Source organism: Zingiber officinale, chromosome 4A (genome assembly GCF_018446385.1).
Source record: "Zingiber officinale cultivar Zhangliang chromosome 4A, Zo_v1.1, whole genome shotgun sequence".
In the NCBI taxonomy this organism is placed as follows: Eukaryota; Viridiplantae; Streptophyta; class Magnoliopsida; order Zingiberales; family Zingiberaceae; genus Zingiber; species Zingiber officinale.
In genome coordinates this window covers 122,088,716-122,109,643 of record NC_055992.1, presented here as the reverse complement: position 1 = coordinate 122,109,643, position 20,928 = coordinate 122,088,716, and the positions used below count along the sequence as shown (strand labels likewise).

General features: G+C 36.5%; 4 protein-coding genes across 4 annotated transcripts in view; 3 read left to right on the top strand and 1 right to left on the bottom strand.

Moving 5' to 3' along the window:
* Window positions 1-20,928, bottom strand: part of LOC121970848 (secretory carrier-associated membrane protein 1-like) — a 35,264-nt gene that overhangs the window by 3,334 nt on the left and 11,002 nt on the right. The window lies entirely within an intron of this gene.
* Window positions 1,533-11,030, top strand: LOC121970845 (sphingosine kinase 1-like). The gene is made up of 10 exons (XM_042521837.1): window positions 1,533-1,919; window positions 4,219-4,341; window positions 4,413-4,513; window positions 6,160-6,232; window positions 7,302-7,388; window positions 7,509-7,586; window positions 7,735-7,805; window positions 9,186-9,482; window positions 10,024-10,146; window positions 10,584-11,030. The coding sequence occupies exons 1-10, from the start codon at window positions 1,574-1,576 to the stop codon at window positions 10,764-10,766; spliced, it is 1,482 nt and encodes a 493-aa protein (XP_042377771.1). The 5' UTR covers window positions 1,533-1,573; the 3' UTR covers window positions 10,767-11,030.
* LOC121970850 (protein TIC 20-I, chloroplastic-like) lies at window positions 11,357-13,040 on the top strand. Its single transcript, XM_042521845.1, has 2 exons — window positions 11,357-11,486; window positions 12,150-13,040. The coding sequence occupies exon 2, from the start codon at window positions 12,161-12,163 to the stop codon at window positions 12,932-12,934; it is 774 nt and encodes a 257-aa protein (XP_042377779.1). The 5' UTR covers window positions 11,357-11,486; window positions 12,150-12,160; the 3' UTR covers window positions 12,935-13,040.
* On the top strand, window positions 14,304-18,323 carry LOC121970852 (protein ULTRAPETALA 1-like). The gene is made up of 3 exons (XM_042521846.1): window positions 14,304-15,299; window positions 16,556-16,880; window positions 17,857-18,323. Exons 1-3 carry the CDS (start codon window positions 15,092-15,094, stop codon window positions 18,029-18,031), a joined length of 708 nt encoding a protein of 235 aa, XP_042377780.1. The 5' UTR covers window positions 14,304-15,091; the 3' UTR covers window positions 18,032-18,323.

Genomic DNA, 20,928 nt, shown 5'->3' with positions numbered 1-20,928 from the left:
TTTCAAGCCGGGAGCTAGATTCAACTATTTACTATATATTTTCTTTCAAGAATTTAGAAAAATTCAACAATCCAATAATTACAGTTAGTAGCATGATAATAGCAGCATGTTGAGGTCTTGCTAGTATAATGATGAAGAAAAGGAATCAAATTGAAATATATTTGAATTTTAAATTCCAATTTGAGTTGTTTGGTTTTAATTCGAGTTGTTTAGTAATTAGTTTATTTTGATTTGTTATCCTTCAATTTGGATTGTCCATTAGTAGTGATAATTGTAGTTCCGGATGTGCTTTTAATCATTAAGATTTTACACTATGAATTCTCCAAGAGATTTCCTCTGTGTGAGGCTTAGTTCTGTTTTTGTTCTATGCCTTATAGCATACATCAAGGATCAATCAATGAAATCAAGGGTTGAACAAGCCAAGAATTGACTTAAACAGTCTTAACTGATCTGTAAGACTATTACATGGATTGGGATACCATTTTATCAGTTTGAAGTTAAATCCTTTACCATCCCTGCCATTGTAATCTAGTTTGAGAAGAAGAAAAAAGGAAAACATTTTGTTATCATTTTGACTATGCATAAGACCGATAGTGCAACTTGATAATCAGAATGCGAGTTGGATGTATCGATTCCCCGTCCCCGATCAGGTTTTTCATTTGTTGCATAAGTCGAATTAATGTCGATTTTCTTTTTGTGCAGGGAAGTGATTCTCTAGATGATTGTGTCAACCATCTCATCTGCCCCTGTTGTACATTGTCCCAGGTTAACAGTAGATCCCTTGAAAGATTACTCAATACTCTCGAGATTGAGATTCCTATCGGTTTCTGACATGCTGCTCCATTCTCGAACTTACCAGGAATCAAGAACGTTGGAAATGAACAATGTTCAGAATGGTGTATGGCATGGTAGAGGCGACACAATATGCTTAGTGAGCAGCGGTGAAGGAAGCAACGCATTCCCAGGTATCTCGAAGCCGCCTCTCCATTGCAGCATGGAGAGGGTATCGGCCGGCAGCCAGCATTCGTGGAACACAGACACAAATCAATCGGAACAGCTAGTCCCGCCCGACCAATTCGGTCAGAATGGCTGAAGTACAAGCTAGTGCTGCCTCACAAAGTGATCAGCAATGGAACAGGTGAATCATTCTTTTCGATAAGTCGAGTATCTAAAAGAGGAGAAAGAAGCAGCTTGTCAGTGTAGTTTCATCGACGATGCAAAACTAGTCAAAATATTGCAGGAAAGTGTAAATGCTTAATAGTAGTGATTTCTTAGGGTTTTCATAAATTAAGATTTAAATTTTAAACAAAATAAATATTTTAAAAGTCGATTTTTGAATGTGTATAAATTTATTTAGGGAAATGATCTATTTATGAGAAAGTCCGAATAAAGAAAACTTAACCTACAAGCTACGGTAGGTTCTGAGTGGGTCCATGTCTGTTGGCGAATTAAAATCGACATGTCGAAGTGGGTAGGCGAGAGCGACTGGACGTAATTATCGAGCTTTTCTAAAGCTTTATTTCTTGGTCGCCATCCGACTCTTTTGTTTTTTTTCGCGGTGTGTTTGGCGGGGATGACGGGGAGCGAGGAGAGTGCCGTGGAAGAAACGACCACGGAGTGGATCCGGATCGACGGGGTAGCATCGTGGGCGAGATTGGAGGCTGACGGGACGCTTCTCTGGGGCGCTGGAGCTGGCGAGCGGCGGCTACGCTTGGAGTCGGATGTCCTCGGATTGGCGATCCGTGGATCCTGGATCACGGTTAGGGCATTCGAAGGGACGAGCGAGGGCGGGTGCTGCGGTGTGGTTGGTGGGGCAGGCGGGAGGAGGAGGGCGAGGAGGGACTACGTGCTGCAGATGGCCGACGAGGCGGCGGCTCGGCGGTGGAGCGATCGGATAAATGAATTTTTAGGATCTCTCGGTAAGGCTTGCCGATATTGATCTCAATGGTTTAAAAGAAGGTTACTTTAACAACAATTCATTTGATTACAAATTTATTGAATTTTTGTTCTTATTACAATTATATATACGTTTCTATCAAATCATGTCATGGTTTAAACGGCCAATGTAACGTGTTCTTCTTTTATGTTTATAGTAGTGATAATAGTGATTATTTAGACAATAAATTGACATTTTCTGTTCTCTTTCTGTTTGCCTTATGTTCACCTGAAGTTTGCTGGCGTTAAGATTGGCGCTGTTTGGCTTCCTTTTCTAGAGTGTCTGAAACCATTTATGCTTGCCTTTGTACTTCCCAAGTAAGGAAAAGGTACAAGGGAAAAGGTCGGCGGATAACGAAGGAAAAGTAAATGCACACTATTGACAGCATGTAAATGCGTGGCTCAGTCACCTGAATTGATGTTAATATTTGATAGTGATGTTTTTGTTGGACCTAGCTCAAGCTCAGTTGGACCGTAGGTTTCTGCCCAAAATTGATTCAAAACTCAAGCTATAAATCTTCTTTTAGTACCTTTATGGTTGTGGTAACTATTTAGGAGTTAGAATGCAAATGAGAAAGCTTTTCTTCTTGCAAGTACTTTGTCGAGGCTAGGGAGCCTTGAGGTGAATATTCATCATAAGATGTTTCTCAATTGGCTAGCAAGGAGAGTTCTGGGAAGTGCATAAACACTTAGTTCTTATTTACATCTGGTGTCGGCCTTTCCAATTATATATCCATCCTTATCTGTCCTAAAGCTAACATTTCATGTAGATTATTTGTAAATTGCACTAGGACACAGTTCTACCCTTCTGATCACGTATTTTACTTGTGATTGGTGCTGGTTCTATGCTCAATTAAGAGGTCAAATCTAAACTGTGAATAAGGTGTTTGGTACATTCTGTCACTTGCAAAATAAAGACTACTTGTTGGAGGGCTTTATTTGTTATGACAGTTTGTACTTTCACATTAAAGCCAGTCTCAGCATCTATTGTCTAGCCTTGGTCATTGAGCAGTTTGCGTGGTGTTCAATTTTGGGTGGATCGAGGTTTCTGATGAGGATCCAATAGGTAAATAAAAAACATTGTTTCTAGGCATAATGAACATATTTGGTGTTTAATGTGCATGGATTCAAAATGTGCTTTTTGTTTTTCTTTCTTATCAGAAACAAGACAATTTTGGAATGTGTTCGACTTGAAAATTAAACATAAGTGCCCAGAAAGAGAGAAATGATTATGGAGTCTTCACCATCCTCTTTCCGTCATTGCTTTAGGCAAAGGATGTGAGAGGCTCCTATGCCTGCACGTAGTTCTCATTTTTTAGACAATTAATCCTGGTTCCAGTACATCAAATAGGGTACATAAAATCAAGGTCAATCTTGTATGTATGGAAAAATATGAAGGGGAGGGATAGCGAGGGGGAAACAGGTGCAAAATTGCATATGGAGCATCAATTCATCATATACGTTTTTATGTTGCTCTCTTCCTCCTCCCTTCTCCTTCCTTTCTTTCCATCCATGTAAACCTAGACGACCAGAGAACCTTTACGGATGGCAAAAAGAAAGAAAAAAATCAACTGAGTGGAAAAAAGGAGTTTTATATATTTGACCAAGACTTGGTAGAATTGACCTACCACTTCATCTGAAAAAGTCAGAGCTAATCTTTTATATCACGAAAAAGTTGGAAGTGAGGTAGAACCTAAATCAAACTCACCAAAGGGAAAACACTATTAAGAAAAAGATGTCTTAACATGGGTGATTGGAACCTATTTTAGAGGTCCAACCCAAGCAAACATCTAAATAAACCAAAAAAGTATCTACCAAAAATACCCTATACTCCTAAACAAGACAAACCAATTTAACAGGCCCTCTTAAAAAATCTTATTCTCCTAAATAGCACAATTCTACCAAAATGTCTGGGACTGATCTCATTTAGTTGCTGGTCCGACTGATAGGGACAAGCGATAGCTACGTTGAGACGGCTGATAAATCATTATTTATGTCTTGCCTTCTGACGTGATTTTAGTCGCTGATCCCTGTTCCTGACATGATTCGTAATTCCTTACAAATCTAAAAACTTTAAAAATAAAATTTATTACTTTGCAGCAAAGTTTTTTTTTTTTTTTGAGTGAGAATGTTTCTCAACTGTTATCAAATGATTCATAAATAATGTTGTGCTTATATACTTAGAGGCTGAGTTGGTTGATTTACTTCAGCATTCATCTTCTAGTTTGTCTGCTCCCACGTTTTAATACATCACTGCTAATTGAAACTTATCTCACTGAACAGGAAGGCCAAAGAAACTCTGTGTTGTTTTAAACCCATTCTCTGGGAAGAAATCTGCAAGAAAGATATTCCAGAATGAGATTAAGCCACTTCTTGAAGCTGCTGGTGTCCTTTTTGACTTAAAAGGTTGGTACTCAACTTATTCTCAAAGTAAGTTGTTTCTAGCAGTTGACTTGTTGAAGTCTGCCTTTGCACAGAGACTGAACGCCAGAATCATGCTCACGAAATTGCATATAAGTTGGACATTTTACAATATGATGGCATTGTTTGTGTCAGTGGTGATGGCATCCTGGTGGAGGTTAGTTATTTATCTGGTGTCTGAAGGCCAATAATATTTTGGTGATAATTAAATTTGAAAGTAGAACGTATTCGTCTAAGACTCTAAGCCCAGACAGTGGAAACTAAAGTTGAATGTGTCAGGATTTTTCTAACGATTTAGTTCTCATTGAATTAATGGGATAAAGGCTTTGTTGTTGTTGTTAGTTCTCATTGAATTAGTATGGACTCTAATTTTCTGCAAACACTAAGAAACAGTGGTGTATCATTTTCTTATGGAATAAATACTAAAAAAAGGTAGAGTATGCATAAATATATGGCCAATGGATTATTCAAAACTCTGTTGACTTAGTTTATCAACTTATAATAGGGAACAGGAAGGTTACTAGTCTCAGTAATCAATGGTCCATTGGAGAAGATAGCTTTTACTCTTATCTCTACTTAAATTAGCATGGTAGGCTTCCTTATAAGTGGACATCAAACAACTAAATGATTCCAGAAAAGAACAAAGATCAGTTGACACTGTTACTGCTCTTGATCTTCATAATAAAACTTTGAACAATGTATTTCCTTTATCTTAAAGGCCTTAAAATATCCTTTTCTTTGATACGAAATCACATATAATACTTAATAATGAGGTATGATTCATGTAGCAGAACTATGATAGTTGTGGTTTGCAACTTATTGTTGTTTAATAAAGCAAACATTATGTCTACATCTACACGCCTTCACTGAGCTGTTCATCTGCAAAATTTACTACATGAACCAAACCAGAAAGCTCTAGCATTTATGTTCACAAGTTCCTCTATTCTTGTTTATTTAACAATATAATTTTAAAATTTGAGTTTACTCTCTTTAAGTGTTATTCTCCATACAAATTTGTACATAAAAAGGTCTGTGGGATTATATTTCATTCTTCTTGCATTTTTTTTTTCCTTTGAAAAAGAACGAAGGCTCAAAGCCTTCTATTTGCATAGTCAAAAAAGTTATTTTGCATCAATTGATGTGGCTGTTGAATTCCGGAGCTATTCCAATTACCTTTCTTTATTTGGTCCTGTTATCAATCTTTTTTGTGAATGCTTTATAAGTTTATGACTTCCATGGGTTATTTTGTCAAACTTGTTGATGTTTGTACATCTGAAGTTAAAACTCAGAAACTCATGTGGGCTTCATGTTTTCTGATCTCTGACCAGTTCTTTTTTTTCTTCTTCTCTTTTTGTGGTTATGGTTACTTAACTGCATCTATTTTCAATATTTTCATCGTATTTTGGTTGAAATTGTCCGAACATGATCTGGTTTAATTGGATATCTAAGATTTTTCTTTTACCAAAAATCAACTTGTTGAAATAAGAAACACACAACACCATAAAAAATTTCTTTTGTTTTTTTATCAATGCAAGCCCCATTGGGATCAAACATTTGTTACTGGAATTCATTGGTTTGGGCTGACACTTGATGTGACTTGTGAACACCTGCTCCTAATGTTCATAGTTGTTTTGTGGAAGAATTTTTTAATATTCTGCAAGGATTTATTTCTCACTGTGTACTAGCTCATATAGATGCACAGATATGCAATGCCGAACTTTTATATATTTTTTTTTGATTTTTTTTACTTTCATTTTCTAACCTTAAAAATGTTTGCTTATTTCTTGATTTTCTCATGACTAGATAGTTAATGGTTTGCTCAATAGAAAAGACTGGGGTACTGCAATTAAGGTACCTCTTGGGGTAATTCCTGCAGGTATGCATACGTCGTTTATTTCTTCCTTGAGCTTGCATCTTTAATACCCATCAAGTATTAGATTTGTTTTCTTTTCCTTTTTTTTTTTGTCGAGAGGACAGTTTCTCAGGCCGAATCTGTAACATACAAATTTTGTTCAAATCACACATCACAATATACCATGCCTTATAAAACCTTAAGGAGTTTATCTAAAAGATTCACAATGTAACTAGGACCACATTTTAAATACCACACATGAGTCACTGGGCATGCAAGTTTTATGTATCCCATTTGATATCTTCATATCTGAGAATCAACAAATTCCACCCCACATCGTTCATAAAATGTTGGGTCTTCTTTTTCAGCTCCAATCAAGCACAAATTCCACTATTTATGGGTCCTGAGATTCTCTAGCATATTATTACAAACAAGAAGCACAACTTATGGACATTAGAGATTAAGTTGGCATATATATATTTTGCTGATAGAATTCTTTGTTGATCTCTACTGACAGTGTTGTTAAATGCAAAATTTGTCCTGAATGCTAGCAATTGTGAGATTTTAGATGACACCAAAATTTTAAGTTAATAAACAAATCCCCTTTGTATTCTCTGTGTGAGATCAAAATTTCTCAGTGTTACATAGATAATTATTCTTGTTTGCTTCATCAATTTCTGTGTGAGAGTTCAATTTGATGTTGCGTCACCACCATAATTCATGCTCAAACTTGATGGATTTGCATTCGATATCCATCAATGATTATATGAAATTTTTGCAGGTCTTTGGTGTATTTTTGACCTTGTGGGTTAAAGTGTTTAAATATGATAAATTTGTATATGCATGTTGAAAAAAGTATGAACTAAAATTTACAACAGGGTATGTTTGCAAACTTTGAAGCATGAACCTGTATCTCAGAAGAATATGATAATACATGGACTAGAGTTGTTCAAATTGTACATCTCTTATTGAATATGTAACTTAGTTCATGATCTGAAGATTCTAATACAACCAATTGAGATCAACATCATCATGATCATCATGTATATGACAATTCAGAAGGTTATAATATATTGATTTTTTCACACTTTAGGTACAGGAAATGGCATGGCTAAATCACTTCTGGATTCAGCTGATGACTTGTGCACGGTCCCTAATGCTACATTTACAATAATAAGAGGTCATGCATTGCTCATAACGTTATATTGTTTCCTAAAATTCTGTTACTTCTTCAAATGTGTTGCCACCTATATCAGCATCAAGATGACATCACATTTTCCACTCTCTAGTTTCTGTACAGGTCACAGACGTGCTTTGGATGTTGCTACTATCTTACAAAATGAAAAGAAGTCTTTCAATGTTTTGTCACTAACTTGGGGTATGGAGAAAACTTGAAAGCTGTTTTCTTTGCTCTCTAAATAAACAATTCAAGGCTTAGCCTTTCCACACCATTTGACTAAACTCGTCTTTAGAAATTATGTGAACATATGTATTCATATCTGAAAAAGAAATTAATTATTCTACAGGTTTAGTCGCTGATATTGATATTGAGTCTGAGAGGTATCGGTGGATGGGAAGTGCTCGGATGGATTTATATGTATGTCACTTAGCAATAACTTTCTAATTTCCATTTAATTTTTTTTTTTCATTACATGTTCAATCACTTCAATGGTAGCATATTCAACAGAATACATCTGCAAATGCATCTAATGAGGTGGCAACCTTTAGGTCTTTAGCATATTCTAATTATCTGTGATTTAACTATTTCAAATGATCCTTTGTTATACAAGTGTTGCAGTTACTTTCTAAGTGGACATGGTACCTTCTCATGAAACATTTCGTCTGAATCTTTTACCATCAATATTCTAGGTGTTTTTCTAAACCAATCTGCTTTATTACTGTCAACTCTCGAATATGGCTACCATGGTCTCGAGTGGGCTCACGTTCATGATGAAACTAATTCACAAGCTGATCATCTTGATATTGTTTACCCTGTCAAGAAATAGGTTACCTAGTGATATGGTTTATCCAGCTTTTGTACAGAAAATCTCACACAGGATCATGCATTGCACCATTACATTAATTAAATAGTTTGACCAAAAACTATTGGCTGTCATGTATTTTCTTGTATTGGCTACACTGATTTTCCTAACTGCCGTCAAGTTTATTACAACTAAGAGGTAAGCACTAAATTGTCACACAACTTTCTCTTTTATTCCCAAGTCAACTTTAGATTCTAACATAAATTGTTGCATCTTGCTCCATTTGTGTTTATGTAGAGACTAAAAAAGAGCTAAGCATTCATTCTTTTCTTTTTGTTTACATAAATTACCGGTAGGAGTTTGAACTAATTAGATTAACCTATGATTAGCTTCCTTCTTTGATGTAAATGTGAGAACCTTAAACCTTTTAAATATTGTTTAAGTTAACGATGCAACATGTATTGGTAATGATGCAACACGAGGATGCCCTAATACCAGGTTGCAACACCAAACTAAATCAAACTCACAGGGAGAAATGATTTGACACAAAGATCAAATGAATAATTTGACTAAAAACTACACCTGCTTTACAGACTTCATCCCTTACAAAGTAGAGCACATGAAAACTAGTTGACACGCTAAGATAAACAATTACAAACTTTGGAATTAGCTTTAAGGAGTTATTCTCCTAAATAGAACCTACCAAAATAACTAACAATATTAAAACTTTTACGAATTAACTTCTTGTTGCATTAGGTAATTCTTAATCTTGTTTTCCTCGATTGTCAGAAATATCTCCACTTCAAAGGCCGCATTGGAAATGACCTCATGGTTTGTAATTGGAAACATTTTACAGATGAATTAACGTCTATAACAAATGAAATGTGAAAAGAATTGGGTGAATGCTCATTTCCTATGTTGAAAAACTAACAGCAAAAGTTGTGCCCTCAGCATCCTGTTATATATTTATAATCAAATATCTATGTTTCTCACAGGCTCTTTTCCGAGTTCTGAACTTGCGGAAATATAATGGGCATATCCATTTTATTCCTGCACCTGGATTTGAAGCATATGGCGATCCAGTAATTCATGTTGATGACTGTAAGTGTGAAGTTTTACTGTCTAAATGGAGCAAAGGAGGTAACGATAACACAGAGCAATGTAAATATATGGGCCCAGAAGTAGCTATGGAAAGAATGGAATGGAGGTCTATTGATGGACCATTTATTTCAGTTTTGGTCCACAATGTACCTTTTTCTGGTGAAGATTATATGCCAGCACCCAAGGCAGAGGTAGTTTCTTATTATAGTAATATTAATATTTGTCTTCGTTTGCTGGTGTTGAATAATTGGAGATAAGGTGATATCGCTCACCCTAAACGGCTCAGTATTGCTGGCTCCATGGCAAGATAAATCATGAGGGGCATTTTGCCCTAGTGCAGCGGCCCTTTGCATGGGGGAGTTCAAGTACGTAACAAGGTTTGCACTGGCTGGGAATTGATCCCAAAATCTATTGGAGCAAATATTCATTTGTTGAATAATGAGTCATCAAGAAGTGTCAATTTCATGTGTATGCATTAGTGACGTCTTGAATTGGCAGATTTCTTTTACTTGTGATCACTTTGGTGAGCTCATGTACTCAACAATGTATGAGTTGGTAATGAATAAGCTTGGAACATTTTGTCGAATTCCATCATTTATTTCTAATTATGTTTATTATTTTGTATCTTTTGTACTTTGTTGATTGGTTTAATGTCTCAATGCGTCATAACACATGTATCATTTTGCCCATCCAATTGCCGCTGCAACTAATGCTTCTTTGCTTTTGATACAGTTCGCAGATGGCTACTTGGATGTAATCATAGTTAAGGATTCTCCGAAATCAGGACTTCTGGAAATGATGCTATCAATGAGCGATGGAAGTTACATTAAGTCACCATACATATTGTATTTCAAGGTACGCCATGTGTTTTTTTTATAACCTTTAAGTAATCTCTCTAGATTCTAAAGTAGGAAAACTGGTGATTCCTTGTGGAGTTTTCTTGTTTTCACTATGGTACATATGGTATTAGTTCTAGTAAAAGAACTTTTCATTTTCTTGAAAATAAAAAAATAGTCTCGGAAATGTGTTTGCTAAGTTTGCACAAAGCACATCTCCAAGTAACACAAACCAAATGCACCTCACAGACCTAAAAAAACTAACGTAGGTAAGATAGCTTGTGAATATGTTTCTCTTATTTTGTAAATCTAATATGCGGCATGGCATGAACTATCGCAACACTTTTGATAAGTATACCTCTGCGTGTAATAACTGATCCATTCACTTTATTCATATGAGCGATTCAACTGAACTCATATCTAAAGCATTGATTCCTGTATGCTGTTTTTTTGCAGGTCAAAGCACTTAGGTTACAGCCAAGTAGCCGAGTAGGGCAGCCAACCAAGGGTGGCATCATCGACTCCGACGGAGAGGTCATAGCCGGAGGAGATCAACCAGAGAGTTGCTTGATGGCTTACGGTCCTCCCATTCAGATGACAGTGGACAAGGGCTTGGCAACTATATTCTCTCCTAAGTAACCATCAGAACTGAATTGCCAGAAAGAAGATCATAGTATTGGCTTCAGAGGTTTAGACACTTCATGCAGGAAAGATTATGATTTATTTAGTTATTTATTTTTGACAATAATTATTTTGCATTTGGTCATAAAATAATTGTATTAATTTCAATTAGCTTTTCGAATTTTAGTACAATAGTTATGTTTTATGTTTGGTTATAAATGTAATTCGAACAAAACAATGAGAGAATGAAGTATTCATTTTGGATTTCGCTCTATTAGTCTATCGAATAAATTTGTTTTGCTCAATTAATTCGTAGTCGGTTTAACAGACATTTATTATTTAAAAATTTGGTTAATTTTAACTTACATCACTCAAATCGTTTTACCAATTGATTTAATAATTAAGCTAATTTGGTAAAAAGAAAAAAAAAATCTAATTTGAATATTTTAAAATACTTGAATCCAATTTTAATATTTGAAAATTTCGTTAAATTTTCATCGAATAGACTATTGAAGAGACCCAACTTGTGGCCCAATACGGCCCATCATGGAAATTCCTATAAATATCCGAATGATTTGTTTCTTCCCCGACTCAACCAGAACGTTCTAGTTCCCGATAAATCGCTCCGTCGCTTCTCCTCCGATCGAGCCGCCTCCGTCAGACCGGAGGTGGGGAGGGTTTGGATCGATACCGTCCGGAGAGCTTCGCCGTGGAAGACGACGACGATCTCCTCTAAAGGTACGTTTTTTTAGGTTAATCGCTTTTCCCCTATCGATCGACCGTCCCTATTGTAGTCATTGCTACATTGAAAAATCGGAAATGTATGGAAACGGAGATCCTCCTCCAATTTTCTCCTCCGTCGCGTGCTTCTTCCGCCGGCGACAGCGCATAGCGGCTACGTAACGCATAGCTCTGTTCGTAATTAGGGATCTCCAGTTAAAAGAAAATCGAGCTCGTTTATTTTTTCGATTTCGGATCGTCCTCAATTTGGTCATTCGTTCTGTTTGTATCCGACAAGTGAGATCGTCGTCGCGAATGGCTTTTGAATGTGAGAATTGAATATCTTCCGGTTTCTCCTACTTTTCCCTCATTTTCGAGAAAAAAAATGGATTAAACGAAGTTTGATCTCGTAGACTGGAAAATGGAATTTAAATCCATCCTTTTTGAGAATTGAATTTTCTCCGCTTCAGATGCATCCTTCAACTTATTTATTTGTTCAATGAAGTAGGAATTTTAAATCCTATGATTGGTCGCTTCTTCTTTGCGGTATTAATTGCTTCACTTTTTTGAACCAATTATGTCAAGAATCCAAGTTTCAGTCTTTCATTGATTGCATTTATAAGTTCTTTTATTTTCTTCCAAGTTCTTCGCCATCTCATTTTGTCTAACATTTCTTGGTAGGTTGTTTCAACATGATTACAACCGGAAAAACTACCACTGTTTCTCTGCACCCAAACAGAAAAGCTGCCCCTTCCTGTGCGAAACCCTATTCTTCTTTCAAACTTGTCCATTGCATCAGTCTTCCTGCAATTAGATCTCCTAAAATTACGAGCAAACGTAGTCATTTTCTCTGTGGGCAAGATGGCGATGCTGCATCGAACAAGGTGCCTCTATTGGCCGTAAGTGACAGGAGGAGGACCAGAAACAGAGTGATTTCCTGCAGAGCATCAAAGATTCCTACTCTCTTCATTTATCCTCCCATGACCAGTAAACCCAAATGGTGGTGGAGGTCCTTCGCCTGCACTCCTTATCTCCTCCCTCTCCACTTGATGTGGTTCCACGCCGACTCGGCCTACCGCCTCCACCCTCTCATGGAGAACTGGGAGTTCCTCGTCAACCCCTTCCTCGACACGATCTCGCTGATGCCCAATTGGATCATGATGTCGCTCATGTTCGCGGCGTACTACCTCGTGGTGAGGCGGAAGGAGTGGCCGCACTTCTTGCGGTTTCACGTCATCATGGCCATGCTGCTGGAGAACGGATACCAAGCGCTGGCGATCGCCTGCGGCTGGCTTCCGAAGACTCTCTACCGCGGCAGGCTCGGCGCGACCTTCTGGCTCGCCGTCGCGGTCGCGCAGTTGCTCACGGTGGCGGAATGCATGAGAGCCGCGCTCAGCGGCAAGTACGCAGATGTTCCCTTAGCGTCTGATGCTGCATATATTCATTCCGATCTAGATTTGTTCTAGAGAAATAATCAAGATGGGAAGATTAAAATTTTCATTTAACACATCCATCGAGATTAATTAGGCTAAAATATGATGCTTTGGATAAACGAAGCGAGATCAAATATTATATCTGTACAAACTTGAAGATAATAATTTATTCTATATTATTATGGGTAAGGGTGTCCCAAACTAAAAGAAATATTAAATCAAATGAATATTTTTTAAAAAAAAAAAATCAAAGGACACACATTTATTTTTTCCCTAAAATGCTCTTTTAGCTTAGTGTTGTTGTAGCCATTATTATTGTTAGTTATTATTTATTACTACAATATGTAAAAGTTATTATGTAATTTTGAATATTCAGAATTTAAAAGTTTAAAATTTAGAATTTAAAAATAGTCTATTTCATTCTTAATCCAGTTAAATTCATTCTAAATACTTTGTAGATAATAGATAATGTATTTTTAGGATAAAATCACTTATGGGATATTGTAACAGTAGAGCACCAACAAATCTGATGAATTTGTTAGGAAATAGTGAAAAGACAGAGGCAAGGCAGGAGAGTTGGAGAATGATATCAAAAGGAAAAAGACAATGTAATTCTGTAATGTTCATACAAATACTTGAAAGATAAATCATTTCTTCATATGTTCTAATACAAACTAGCTATTTCCTAATCAACTTACAATCCAAGTTGATTTTGAAATAAGTTTTTGCAATGATGTCTTCGAGCGGCGATCGACCAGGCGCAACGTCTCTCTCTGTCTCTGTATCTTCCAACAAATATATTTCTCAACGAGCAAGATCATGAATTTACTATTCAAGTGTTGTTTACTGCAAAGGATGAACAGTGTTACAGGACGGGTAGAGGAGAATAAAGTCGATCACTTTTTCCTGTGACCCAGAATCCAAGTTTGATTATTTGGAGAAAGGCAACCAGCGACACCCAGGTGGCCTACGGATGCTGTAGGAAACCAAAAGGTACGCGCTTTTGTTCATCTCCCCTGCAATTCCTACTAAAATTTCCTTTTTCATCTTCTTCTCCAACTCGTTGTTCATGGTAGTTTGGAGTCGAGCGACGACGAGTCTCTTTTGATTTCGATGGGGGTTTTGTGTTCGATTTTGAAATGATGTTTTGTTTGTTTGTTTGTTTATTTTGAGAGAAGTATCAATCAATCAGGGAGGGACGGTGCGGAATGGACATTGAGGAATAATTAATGCTGTTCATGTCATGTCATGCACGCGACTGTGGACGGAGAGAGCAGCTACTGGTTGCGGGTGGCTGCTGATGCTGACGGCGATGCCATTGCCAGCTCACGGCACGACAATACAAGAACAGTGGCGCAACTTCGACAACACTGCTTCTACTTTAACGCCGGCCTCTTCTGGGATTCCCAATGTGTCCCTTTTTCTGCTCTTTACGCTTCTTTTTATTGTTAAAGGAACGCCCTTTCTCTTCCTTCCTCCGCTTCCCCTCTAGTTTGTATCTCTTCCAGTTCCAGATTTCTCTGGTGAGGTTTCTGATGGAGGTCACACGGTGAGATTTAGCTCGGCAGATTGAAGAGCGGGAGCGGGAAAGGCTGCAGGAGAGAGAGAGAGAGAGAGAGAGAGAGAGAGAGAGAGAGAGAGAGAGAGAGAGGCGCGTTTGGGCCCTCAATGGGAAAGCTATGAGCCTATATAGCGTATGCCCTTTTCCCATCGGTTTATTAGGTGGGAGGCGTGTACGATGCGGCTCCTTTCGATGGATACTCGTGTGGCCTCTCTCCTTGGCGTGCCGCAGCATCGCTCCGGCGCCTAAAGGCGGCGCCTTTGTACCCTTCGTGTTGCTTTTCCTGTGAAGCGTTCCTGCTCCCGACGAGTTCGCTCGATCGCCTAGTTAATTTGAGGTTGATACGTCGTTAGATTCTTCCCTTGGAAACTTAGATCTCAGCCCGAGGACCCTTGGAAACTCCTGCTTTTGGTTTACGGTGGTAATTCGATTTGTCTCTGATTGCATTTGGGCGATTCTCTTCTTTATTTCTCACAAGTTTCGAAGCGCCCCCAAGCCCATCTCGCTCTTCGCTGGGCTTGCGCTCGTAGGGTTTGGTATAAAATAGGGATCCTTGATGAAGCTGGGTGTTTTCTTCTTGTAGAGCGAGCGAGAGAGAGAGAGAGAGAGAGAGAGAGAGAGAGAGAGAGATGGCCAGTGATCAGGGAAAAGATGCCTCCTTTTTGTTTGCCGACGAGGAATTGGCCGAGATGAGCGGGTTTAATAGAGGCGCCGACTTCGTCGAGGTGCTGTGCGGGTGCACGAGCCACCGGTACGGCGATGCTGTTGGGCGTCTTAAGGTTTTCGCCTCCGGCGATCTCGAGATCAGCTGCGATTGCACGCCCGGTTGTCAGGAAGGTGAGTTCGATCATCTGATGCCTTTTTTTCCCTCGTTTTGCTGCTCCGGTCGTAATGTATATAACGTTGCAATCTTTTGGAAACAAAAGAAGACGATCTAGTCTTCATGATACACGTTATTTGTTCTTGGATTCGTGCTTCTTAACTCGCGATAAGATTCGCATGATTGCAAATAATTGTTGTTTGATACCATGCAACTTGCCCATTGTCTTGTTCATGTTGACTTCTCCTCGTCTGCATGCAAGTAAAGGAGTTGATTTGTCACGTCTCTCTTCAGTTTGTGCCTATTTTAGATGTGTTCTGGTTGATTGTTTGACTGATCTCTAGATCTATTATCTCAACTACTTGATCAACTCCTCTTTGGATAACAATTATCACACAGTAGTCTCGTGAGTTATTCATTCCTCAAGAAGACTCTCTGCATGTTCCTTTTGTTACTTTTCCTCTTAAGTTGTGGTTTACTTGATAACTCGAGCTTAATGTTCATTTATGGCATGTTCTTCCTTATAGCTGTGTTTTCCAATTCATACTGTGCCATCCTTTGTGATCTAGTTTTGTATGAAGTTTACTGCATTTATTTTACTTACCTAAGAACAGAGATTTTGGTGAACAATATAGAGTATTTGCTGGCAGCCTTTTGTTTTCTCAGAGATGTCAGCAGCTCAGCACTGTGCTCTCATGGTTCTGGCCATATGCAATCAAACATTCCATAAAATAACACCAAAATGCATTCTACAGAAATTACTCACAGAAAGGTGCCCTTGCAACCCTTTCTTGTAGTGAGGATTAGGAAATAGTTAAATAGATTCCAGTCATTAAACTTCCCAAATGTACAATCTCTTTGGTCTTTCAAAAAAAAAAATTGTCTATCTTATCCTCTTGTGTTGGTAAGAACTGTTCTTGTTGGATCTCTATGTATTTCAGATGAAGTAATCAGTTGCCTTACCGAAAAGTTTGATTTAAGTATGCCAAGGCATGAAAAGAAGTGCACTGAAACATGCCAGCAGGTGAATTTTGAATTAAATAAGATTTGTCAACTTCTGAGTCACATGGGTGATGCACATAATAGAAGCTAGTAGCCAAATTTCAATAGAAATGAGTAATAGGAGTTCCTTTTAATAAGCTCAATCACATGGATCAAGCAATCTATTGCTACCATATGAAATCAAATCTTCAATCGCCACTTTATTTAGTTTTTGTCTTGCCACAAGTGGCATAATTAGTAATCTTCTTTCTTCTCGTTCTAATCTAATCAGATAAGTTGACACCGGCTGCTTTTGAGAAGCATTCTGGGAGGGAGACTGCGAGGAAATGGAAAAGCAATGTGTGGATCATAGTCAAAGGAGACAAGGTTCCACTTTCAAAGACAGTGTTGCTTAAATACTATAATCTGGCATCGAAAGGTGCTAATGGCTCTCACAAAGGCCCCAATGGACGGCTGTGTCACCGCGATGAATTCATTTGCTGCAAGAGATGTAACAAGGAGCGTAGATTTCGCTTGCGTACTAACGAGGAATGCCGCAGTTATCATGATGCTGTGAGAAATGCAACCTGGGAATGTTCTAATTTGACATTTGACAGGTAAGAGTTAATATGGCTTACTAATGTCAAGGTACTTGTTCTTTTGCTAAGTTTTTTTTTTTTCTTAATATGCTCTTGCTATGATTTATTTGGTCTGTACGTTCCATGAGATAGTTAATTTCATGGTTTCTTCATCTCACAATGAAAATACAGAGGGAAGATGATTTCAGTTGCTATTGAACTTGTTGCTTACTTATACTTTAAGGGATTTGTTTACCGGCGATGCTACCTAAAAAGTAAATACTATGTGTATCATGCAAGAACTCAAGATACTCTAGGGATAAAAATGCTTATGGTTTTATAGGTTGGCTTTTTGAGAAGAAATAAAGAAGATATCTATATCAAGTATTGGAAGAATTGATAGTAGTATGTTCCAAACTGTTCTAAGCTCACTTCCAGTGCCCCCCGCCTTCAGTTAATCTCTACTTTCTTTGTACCGTGCTTGCGCAGAGACAATATTCTGTTATACAAGTTGATGAGTTCTATTTGTTATGATTGTCAGATGGCTCGTATAAGTTATTCATAACATGCCTAACATCCAGTCATTTCGTTTGGCAGACAATTATGATGATGTATATACATAACTTTCTTGTTAAGAGTTTGGTTTTGTTTGAATTTCAATCCCACTACTTGATCGACACAAGTTGGAAGACTTTTCAACTGCTGTTTCTTACAATTAGGCCACAAAGAGAAACAAATTTGGTCGCGACAGATTCCTAACTTATTTGTCTTCTCATTATAAATAAGTTAGCAACTGTTGTTAAATTGATTTAGTTTGATGAATTCTTCAAATATAAGTGCAGTGGTAAAAGATTGGATTCTCTGACATTTATTTTAGAACATATTGATCAATTGAAATTCAAAAAAAAAAAATCTTTCATTTTAAAATGATTCTGGCTAACATTTGTCAATTTTTTATATGGTGCTCTTTCTATTATCCTAGATTCTTCTTATACCTCATTATCTCATGCACCAGGATCACCTGCGATGATGAAGAGGAGCGAGCAAGTCGTAAAGTTCTGCGGGGATGCTCGCGATCTCCGTCCTGCAAGGGGTGCACAACATGTGTTTGCTTTGGATGCGAGATATGCCGTTTCTCAGATTGCAGCTGTCAGACCTGTGTTGATTTCACTAGCAATTCTAAAAGCTAAGTTAGCTCGAGGGGTTCTAATTTATCGGCCATGGACTGCTGCAAGTTGCGCAACCATGGCATTGGTTAAGAGGCTATTTCAGGTTCCATTGTTTCTTCTCATGCGGTCGGGATTTCGCTCGCTTTTCGACGATGATAATCCGCTACCGGTGAGACATTTTGACAAACCCACAATTGGGCATTCTTTTCATCTTCTTTTCATGCTATGATGGACGATGTATGAAGACCTGTGATGGGATCTGTAATAGTTGGCACATTCTTTTCTCATGGTCTCTAAATTCTTATTTTGATTCCTTTCTTGCTTGAAACATTTCTTTCTTTCTTAATGGATCAATAGTTCAATCTTTTGATACACGTGCAATTTTCCAGTTCCAGTTTGTCAATATTTCTGCATTTATCCAAAACATTTGTAAGATATAAACGATTAGGTAATTTTCTAGAGAACAAACTTAACAAAGTGAGAAATTAGAAAAAAATGTGCGATAAAATAATATTTTGATGGTATTCTTTAGGAAATGTTAGTGATTTAATTTGGTGTTAGCTAGGTTGGGTAAGAATCTATTTATAAATAAGTTTGAATATGTGTATATATATAATTTGTTAAAATGGAAATTATGAATTATTGTAAATAATATTCACGAATAGAATTTATAAATTATATTTATTAAAAAGCTTTTTTAGATTTGGTTCATTTTGGATTGCTCGACTTGACTACCTAACTAGTTAGCTCATTTAAAATTTTTAGGGTGAAAATGAATATAAAAATAAATATTTAGGCTAAGGTGATAGAATGAGGGTGGAGGGGAATTATTTGGAGTAGATTCTCTGATCCATTCTTCATAATTTACATGTCGGATCGTGATCGGAATCCTGTCAAAATTGACTATGATCTTCTTTGGATTCATCTTACCATCTAGATTATAATTTTAGATCGAGTCAGTTAGTCGGAAGTTGTTGGCGATAGACAGGTCACCTCCTGCTCGATACTATATAGTCCGTCCATCGCTGACGACCTCCGACCGCTTCACTCAATCCAAAATCATAACTTAAGTGGGAAATAAAATTAAAAAAAATCATAGTGAATTTTAATCGAATTCTTAAGAAATTATGGACAAAAAGACCTGCACTCAATTATCTTAGGCAAAATGAATACCAATGACGTGTCAAAATTTCTATAATGATTGATTCCGAGTGATGATAGTAGAAAAATCTTAAAATTTCGAGGGGTAATTTGTAAGGTTGTCTAAACTAATTTCAAGGGTAAAAATTCCAAAGTCTCTCCTTATTTTCGTTAACAAAATTAGCCATTTTTAATTTTTTGCAAGACCAAACCCAAGTTTAAATCAAATATAGTTTAATTTAATTTATTACCATTTACTTAAGTTTAAAAATTATTTTAAAAGTTCTAGACCTTCTAATAATAATTTTAAAACCACTATAGAATTATTCTACGATCAACCATCAATCCATCCCAATTAAATTTCTCATTTATCAGACTAACTAACAACTAAATTATTTAAATTTCTAATTGACAACTAATTAATTAAACTAATACTAATTCACTTAATTATATGTCATTGGGTTCCATAAACCATTTTTATAGTGGAATTATTTTGCAATGCAATTCGCTTATTATCCGTATATCATAACGAGTTTTTGAGACTCGAATTCGTGTTTGTCCCGATAAGTCAAGTTCAAGAACTTTTTCTACTTTGTTGTGATCTATCGGAAAGTATGCATAGGTTTAATCTAATCGTCTATGGTTACACTAGCAATGCGATATAAACTCTCATTTACTAAGAAAGGCACTTACAACCCTTTCAAAGAGCCAATTCTTTTGCATCAAAATAATTGAATCCTTATGCATCAAAGTATGTTGATCTTCTTATAAAATAAATGATAATTTCGACTTTAAAGCTATTTCAAAGATGCTACACTCATTTAAATGAGATTTCAAAAATACTAGATAATATATTAAATGGACATTCTTTAGTTTTACTATGCTTCTTTAGACATCTCTATGTCTACAAGTGTGAAATCTAAGAATAACTTATTGTATAATCACAATTAATCAAGTTGAAAATGGAATATTATGGAGATTAGAAAAAAAAATCACATCACTCTCTAGGATCGTAATTAATAATCGATGATAGTTCATAATGCTCACAAAATTTTTATTTTTGTTTTTTATAATAGATAGACAACTTTTTCTTAGATCACCTACTAGATAAATCTAAATATAACTTATACACACTCAAAAGTCTGACATTTAAAATATTTATCTGTAGTAGAATTAGAATCTTAATTTTTTTTTATTGTTCCTTTGAATGTTTTACCACTCACACCCATAAAATTTTTAGTTCCATTATGAGATGGTCAAGTACAAGGGGAAAATGTACAATAATGAAATGTGTAAGGCCTGCTTGTGATATTGCATAACAAAAGTGTATAGAATAAGGGTAAAGATTAGAAGTAAAAAAATTGTGAGGACCAAATTGCCATATTGGCAATTCAGTGAAATTTGTGAAATACAAAATTGGAAGGGTCCATTTATATCGTACTTGGTATGCTTTGTAAAAGAAAGGATAAAAATGGCAATTAGGAGCTAAATTATAATTTTAGAATTTACATATACTTTATGAGATTGAAAAAAGGAGATCTGAAAAAAAAAATCGAGGGTAATTTATAATATTGTCGCTATGTAATTTAATTAGAAAGGTAGTCAAATTAATGGCAAAAATGCTTATTATGAAATTTATAGTGCCAACAATTAATAAGATTATTTAAAAAAAGGAAAAAAAAAAAAGAATAAGGAGAACAAGGTCCATTTTTCTATGGACTAGGAGATATCCATTTATAATTATGATCGAATCGTGATCATAATTTATTACAATTTCT